Source organism: Dama dama, chromosome 18, assembly GCF_033118175.1.
Source record: "Dama dama isolate Ldn47 chromosome 18, ASM3311817v1, whole genome shotgun sequence".
Classification (NCBI taxonomy): Eukaryota; Metazoa; Chordata; class Mammalia; order Artiodactyla; family Cervidae; genus Dama; species Dama dama.
This window is the reverse complement of record NC_083698.1, coordinates 78,162,599-78,170,345: the sequence shown is the minus strand read 5'-3', so window position 1 is coordinate 78,170,345 and position 7,747 is coordinate 78,162,599. Positions and strand designations below refer to the sequence as shown.

Here is a 7,747-nt window from a genome sequence, read left to right as displayed (position 1 = left end):
GACATTGCTAAAATATTCTCAGTGCCTTCACAGTGCTCCTGGCTCAGGTAAAGAATCTTCCATACCTGAGACCCTAAGTGCTTCTGTTCTTCGCTTCCAGTCTTCCTTTCCCTTCCACTCTGCGATCCAATCAAGGTAGAAAGCCTGCTTAAAGCTCCTCCAATAAGCTACAATCCTCCATCACCTTTTGCACATTTCTTCTGCAGAGAATGTTTCATCATGCCCTTTCTCGCTTTCTCTGAGATTTTTTTCAACTTTAGTTTATTTCAAGTTAATTGCTTAATTCCCCTTTGCTCAACCTACACACCCACGACTAGGTCAATCTTTTTGATACACGTTTTGCTAGTACGGTTTTGCCCTCTTCCATCACTCTCAGAATAATTTAAAATTCCTGTGATTATTTGACAAGTTTCTGTACTAACACTAGAATGTGAGAGCCCTGAGGAACTACGTTTTGCCTTATCTCCAGCACTAAAGAGCACGTGGCACACTGCACAGGTTCCATAAATATTTGTTGAATGAGCCTGTACTGTACATACGGTAACCGGTTACCCTACTCTCTGGTTTCATGTGAAAAGCTCCTTCTTTGGATTCGGCGCAGGTGTAAATCATGTCCCTGTTAATCTTGAGGAGCTATGTCTTTTTGTGCTCATCTGTAAAATGGGAATGACTGTCCCTATCTCACTGAGTTGTTGAGGCCTTAGTGAACACAATGTCAAGTATCTGCCTGGCTCAGAGCTTCCTCCGCGACGGAGAGGAATTACGGTAATTAACACAGGTCGGAAGGTCCCTAAATAACCGCTGCGTTAAGCAAACAATTGTCTCTGCGCCAACCTGGAGCTTCAAAGGGTGTCTTTGGCCTCAGTAGCCTGTCCCCCACCCCAAACCCAGCCAAACTGTCCAGGAAGTTTCCATCCCAGGGGAAGGTTGAGCCTGCCGGGAGGTGGCCACGAGAGGACCCCGGCTGCGCTGCAGAGGTGGGGACGGCGGCCCATCCCCCACTTGGCTCAGCCGGTTCTCCGCAACTTTCCCGGTGCCGCCGCGCTCCCTGTTTGCCTGTCGGCGTGTCTGTGTCCTCCTGTCCCAGGAAGGCGACGCCCGGAGCGGCCGCACCCCACCTAGCTTCTGCGAGCCCGCAGGCTTTGGGCAAGTTTGGCGCAGCCCTCGCGGGTCTCACGGCGCCCCCGGCCCTGATTTCCGGGCGCGGGGGTTGGGGGGCGCTGTCCCCGCCTCCCCTGCGCGGCCGGAGGTGGCGACCCGCGCGCGAGCGGCGTCGGATCTGGGGTGGCTGCACAAATACCCGGGTGTGTCCGTGTCTCCGCGGGCAGAGAAGGGTGTCAAGCGCGCTCTGTGCATTTTAATCTTGTCTAGGAGGACCTTCCTTGTCGTCAGTTCCTAGGAGGGCTACCCAGTGGGTGCAGTTTCTTTTTCCTTTGGGGATGCACATTTAAGGGGGTGTGTGTGTGTGTGTATGTAAATCTTTATTTTGTGGGGCAACTCTTAATTAGAAGTCCATGAAATTTCAATCCTTAGTTCTTTCCTCCTAAAGCTTTCTTTAAATATGTTGCAAGTTGGTTTTTTCTCTCTTCTTACTTGAAGTTCATTTTATTTAATTTTCAAGCAATGATACAATTACAATGCTATAATATACATAATAATATGTATTCTGTTGTTAAACATTTCTCAAGACTCTTCTACCTTTCAAGCTTAACGTTAGATTTGAACCTTGAAAAAATATACCTATTTTAATAATACAAAGTATTCCTGTAAATTTGTTTTGAAAAGTTAGAGTACACCAACTAATGAACTTAAGTTTAGAAAGTGGCCAAATGCAAACGTTAACTCCACAAAGCCACCAAATCAATGGATACCATTTATGGTTTTGGATTTTCAAAGATCAGTTTTGCAGTATCTGTCAGATTGTCTTGAAAATCAGGTTCTGATCTTAATCCTGAAAGGGTTAAATAACTTCTAGGTTGCTCTTAAAATAGCTGTCTCATAATACATCAATAATCTTATCCTAGGGTGTGTGGAATCAAATGGCTTAAATGAAAATAAGTTGAAATATTTCTCACTACGTTGTATGTTTTATCAGTTTAGATGAGTTGCAAGTAAATAATTTCCTAACCTTTTAAGGATGAACAGCTACTATCTACACACTTTGGATACTTTATATGCATGGTCATCACAGTTTACACTGGTGATGGTGTATATGCATTTCTAATCAACAAATAGCAAGGCATCTGTGTTATTTAATGGTTAACAACCCACACTTTTCCATAAAGGTGACATTATATAAAACTGTAGAGATTACTGAATAGTATCAAAAGACCATTTTGAGACTCTGAAGATAAAACCATTTAGAGATAAGTTAAGAGATATAGGGTAATGAATTATTGAAAAAAAAATCGTATGGTAGCATAGATATCAAAGTCTCAATTAGCACATGAAATAGTTAATTTTGTTTTTGTTTTAAACATAGGTTTCCAGAGCATTAAAAAAAAATCCTCTTAGGTTTGTTAAACCTTTAGTAGAAGATTACAGCCAATGTTTTGTGTTTGGTGAATAGCTGTTTGTCTCACTTTATTTACTTGGTATTGGATATTTGTCAATGTCATTTCATATCTACAGAAAATTCTTACGCTCTATGGAGGTAGTGAATGTGTGAGTGTGTCTGCCGGAGGTCACATGACAGTTTCATCCTATTTGGTGGAGCAGCTTGACTCCCCCCCCCCCCCCCCCTGCTTTTGGTGATGGTTGTGAGTGCAGAAGTTGATTGACAGATGCATGCCAGAAACCCCCATTCTCCTTTTCAAAGACAACATATGATGGATTGCGATCTCTCAGCCCAGCAGGACACGGGGACCATGCAAGCTGTAATTGGTCAGGTATGGAGTCAGCCATTTCTCAACTCCCCTTTTTTCCACAAGGATCTCACCATATGATTCACATAATTCATATTTACAGTACCATCTTTCTATCTGTATCTTCAGCTACCTGCCAGCGTAGCGCTGAAAGTGCGAAAGGGAAAAGGCACCCATTAAAATCTAGCCAGGAGAGCTCAGCTTCAAACTTCAATGTGGTGCTTACAAACCCAAACTAATACAACCACCAAAAAAAAAAAAAAAGGCAGAGAACAAATTGAATTTATCAGTTGGCCTGAATGTTTAAAACAATATATATTTTAGAATTTATTTTCTGTTGAGAGATAGTGATCTCTGAAAGAAAGTGTGAGAAGAGAATAAAGTAGTATGTTTTCTCGGTAGTAGCTAACAATTTTCTGTTAAATATTTTGATTTGGACTGTCTTCTGTCGCTCTTTCTTGCTCTGTCTCCCTAGCTGTATGGAAAATATAAATACATAAATGCACGTGCCTTTACTCCCAACCCAGATAGTGTGTGATCGAGCCTGGGAGATGTATGTAGTGGTCTTGGCCGCTGCAGAGGGGCAAGCTGCAAATTAAACACTGCCACAGTCTGAAAGGTCCAGGTGGTCTGCCCGCGCCTCCTAATGCAATCCACACAACAGCTTTAATAAACAGCTCTATTTAGTGCCTCCTCCCTGTATCCAGGGAGGTGAACTGGTCTGGGGCTGCTGTGATGAAATGCCAGAAGAATATCTCTCAGAGGCCTCACAAGCTGATTTTTAGAGCTTTCCCGTTCTGTCGTCTTTGTCTTCCAAATGGGTCAGTGAGTCTTGCTGTTTTCTGTTCTGGTGTTTTCTGTGAGATCGGTAGTTTCTGTTTGTGTGTAAATGTTTGCGTCCTGAGGTAAATCAGAAGAGGAAAGGGTCATTGTATTTTCATTTGCCTTCCAATAACGGGAGGGACGAGAGGGATGAGAGTGCCCAGCTGCAAAAGAAGGGTGATTTTTCTGACTGTGATGGGGGTGGGGTGAGGAAAAAGGGAATATATGTGGTTGCTTTCTGGGTTTTTTTGTAATGTATTTTTGACCAAAATTTTTCCGAGTTTTGTCTCTGCTTACTTAGGAGCTGTTAACTCATAAATCAGAATATGGTTACGAATATTTATGAACTCCTGAAAGTTTTTTCTTTTTTCCTTTTTTAATTTTTGCACACTTTCCAATCAAGACAGGCTGGTGAGGTGATGACCTAAAATTTGTTTGCTGTGTGTTAATAGCATGGAAAGAAATATACCATCTTACTGTGTTTTCAACAGAATTATAGCAAAGCCCTTTAGAGGTCTGAAAGCACATGGTTTATTAATACCAGCATGCTTCATAATGCATTTTACAAGGAAAATGTCAGATATATAATGCCATGTTTCCACAGGTTCACACTATTTTAAAAGCTGTAGATAACTGCTTGAACAGAACAGTATTTTTTAAAACTTTCCAGTTGGTTTTTGTTATACAGACATAAATAGAGTGAAGTCTCTGGGCATATATTTGTCAGAAAAAAAATATGTAAAGACTGATTTTATATACTGTTAATACCCATTTCAGTGTTCACTGATGAGCAAGCAGGTATGTGAAATATAGCTAAAGTAATGGTGCCATGTGGAAATAAATACGTACTTGTTAAAATAGATAACCATTTCATGTAGAAATAAAACTTAAGCTCTGATAACTGTCTTGTCTTGCTAAATAAAACTTTTGTTGGTTGGCAAGCATGTTCTCACTTCTGTAGATCATAGTATGGTCTTAATACTGTGCAAAATTACTGTTTCAGTACCAAATATGAAACATTTCCTTTTGTATATATTTCCCTTAGTTGGGAAAAGAAAGCTTTGTTAAAACAAACAGAAGAGATACTTCTAATTTGTTATTCGATATTGTTTATCAGAATTAATTGTTGATGTATATATTTTTAAAAGGTTCAAGAACATACTGAAAAATAGGAAATGGCATATACTTTACAGATAGCAGACTTAAACTTCTAATTTGTCAGGATTTCATATTAGTTGTTATTACTACAGCACTCTGGATTTTGTGTGTGTACCTCAAATGATTTTTAAAGGCTGTTACGTGTGTCCAAAAACTATATATGTTAATTATTTGTTATGGATACCTACTAAACAGTTGCATCAAAGTAGCCAATTTTTTTCTGAGGATTTCATTTCTCATAAATTATTTTATAAAAACTCAGATACTTATGTCAGACTAGTAAATTATAAAAGCAATTATTCTGAAGGTTGTAAAATTTTCTGTATTAGAAATGGTTTTGTGCATTTTTAGTTCAGAAACTGAAACACTATTTTTTGGAAACTGAAACAGTAATATTCAAAAGAAAAGAAAGATAGCATCCTGCCCCATATGCATATCACAAAAGTCAGAAAACCTAATTGAACCCATATCTATAGCTATAAAAAGAAAGATGATATCCAGATTTGAAATTATTTCCTTTTAATTGTTGTAGCACAGATAATACTACTGACTCAAACCACTACTTCTAACATTAAGGACAAGAATGTGAAAACAATTTTCCTTGCTTTTCAGTCACTCATAATCAGAAAGAGATGGGTTATTTTTCTGCTTTTGATTTCAATATCATCTTTTCCCTACTCACCAGGTGTGAATCAGTCTCAGTTGATGATACAAATGTTTGTGAGTGTTCCTTCTCAAATACATACTGAAATAAGAATTCTTTTTGTCCTTTTATTTTTCCTTCTGGTCTGAGTTCTGTTCCTACATGGCTTTGAGTTGGAGAAGTAAATCACTCGTTTTCAATGATATTTTCCTTTCAGAAAGATTCCCATGAAACAGTTCTTCAGGTTTTTTCATTCGTCTCTGGGATCACATATCTAAATGCTTCCACTGGAGGGGATGAGGAGACTTCTCTGTGTTGCTGGTCAAGATCCAGCTCTGGGGAGTGCCAAGGGCTACATGGAAGAGATATTGTTCCTACGTGCCTTCCCTCCAGGGCCTTACATCCCCAAGCCAGCAGTCTAGTACCTAAGAACAAACTCTCTGCCTAGTATCTTGAGATCAAGAAACTTGGTTCATTCATACAGTTTTTGGGAAATCAAGCGGGATTTTTGATAGTTATCTCTAGCAAGCTTATTAAATCTTGGAAGCATAGGATGGATTTTACCTTTAGATGATTTTCAAATCAATTTAGACTAAACAGTTAAGCAGGTTCTGAACCATGAGTTTGAATAGCATTTAAAAATGAAGACACATTTCCACCTCATGCCCATTCAATGTTTACTGCATCTTTTTTGCAGACCTGATCTTGTGAGTGACAGATTAGTTTATCAGTATTACAGACCTCTTGGTTTTTCTTCTTTCTTTTTTTTCTTATCTTATGCAGATGGGTCATGGTGTCTAATCCTCTTCTGGCACCGCTCTCCCCAGAGGACCCTTGGCTAGCCTGCCATCTTGATGTGTAGGCCTGAAGATCCAGGCTTGGCTGTGTTTCTATAGACTGACTTCTGCAAATATTACAGGACTGAGGCTATTAAATTAGTTGTTAATAAAAACAACAGATGAGGCAAATTAGATAAAAATATGTATCAGGCAGATCTAAGAGTTTGCTGGGAATGGCAGAGACAGCAGGATGACGGGGCTCCTGTGTGCACTCCCAGTGCACATGGCTGAAGTATGCAGAGAAGAGTGGAAAAACCATATTTAACAGCATATTGAAAGCTTTTGCGGTTTTCCTTACCAGTAAAATGGGTCTTTTTCTCCCCAAGGTAGATTTGGATGATTTATAGTGTTTGGAAGTGGCACGTTAGAAAGTGAATGCCGTTGTCTGAGACCGCGGTCAGTGAGTGTGCTAAGAGCTCGGACGGGGAGTGAGTGTGGCCACCTGGGTACTTCTGGCCTAACGGTATTTCAGCGTGTGTTTTTTTCTTATGAAGTTTCCAGACACACAAATATTTTGATGTTGTCGTATCAAAACAATTTTGTAGTGGGTTTGTTTATACCCTCCCTTGTTTCCAGAAGTATTTTAATGATGCTTAAAGAACAGTATGCTTACCTGGAACATACTCAAGCTGATGTGAATTGGAGGTGGCCTAGGGAGAGAGGACCCTGTAAATAAATAACATGAATGCAGATTGTTCTTAGTCCGTGGAGACTGCTTTCCATGCCCCTTCTATAAAAATTAAACTTGGAGGCTAACCTAACCCTGTCTTATGGGTGCCACACATAACTCTCATATACATTTAAGAAGTCATTTTTTGTAGGTATGAATGCCTATTTTTTGGGAAACTGATATATTCACTTTAACAAATTTACATATTTTGAAGATATGTAATTATTATCATTTGGGTTTAATTAAGGATACTTTTTTCAGAGTACTTATAGGTAAATAGTCTATCACTAAGCTGCTTCAGTTCTGTCAACTCTTTGCAACCTTGTGGCCTGTAGCCTGCCAGGCTCCTCTGTCCATGGGATTCTCCCGGCAAGAAGACTGAAGTAGGTTGTCATTTCCTCCTCCAGGAAAGTAGTCTATTAGAAAAAATGCAAATTAATTAAAGATTCTTCTTTCTGAATACAGAGTGGTGCTGGTATGCTTTTTATAAGTGGGGATCTCAACAAAACTGAATTTGTACTGTGTATTTCTAACTAGCCTTAAATGCTTCATGTGATATTCCACTTAGACAAAAGTTGATGTTAGCTTTTTATATTCTAGCAGATGAACTCAATTTTTGTTTTCTTTAAAATATTTTAAAATTGAAGTTCACTGTGTTGCTTGAGCAGTAGTTTAAATTGCAAAGCCAATTTTATCCCTTAAACTAAAACTTGTCAGTATAGTAATAATACTATACAATAATGTTAACAAT

General features: G+C 39.2%; 1 protein-coding gene across 1 annotated transcript in view; it reads left to right on the top strand.

Moving 5' to 3' along the window:
• Nucleotides 1–2,783: 2,783 nt before the first annotated feature.
• POU6F2 (POU class 6 homeobox 2) overlaps nucleotides 2,784–7,747 on the top strand; it is a 492,326-nt gene continuing 487,362 nt past the window's right edge. Inside the window, exon 1 of the mRNA XM_061166383.1 lies at nucleotides 2,784–2,888. Coding sequence (XP_061022366.1) covers nucleotides 2,784–2,888 — 105 coding nt within the window. The remainder of the gene's footprint in view (nucleotides 2,889–7,747) is intronic.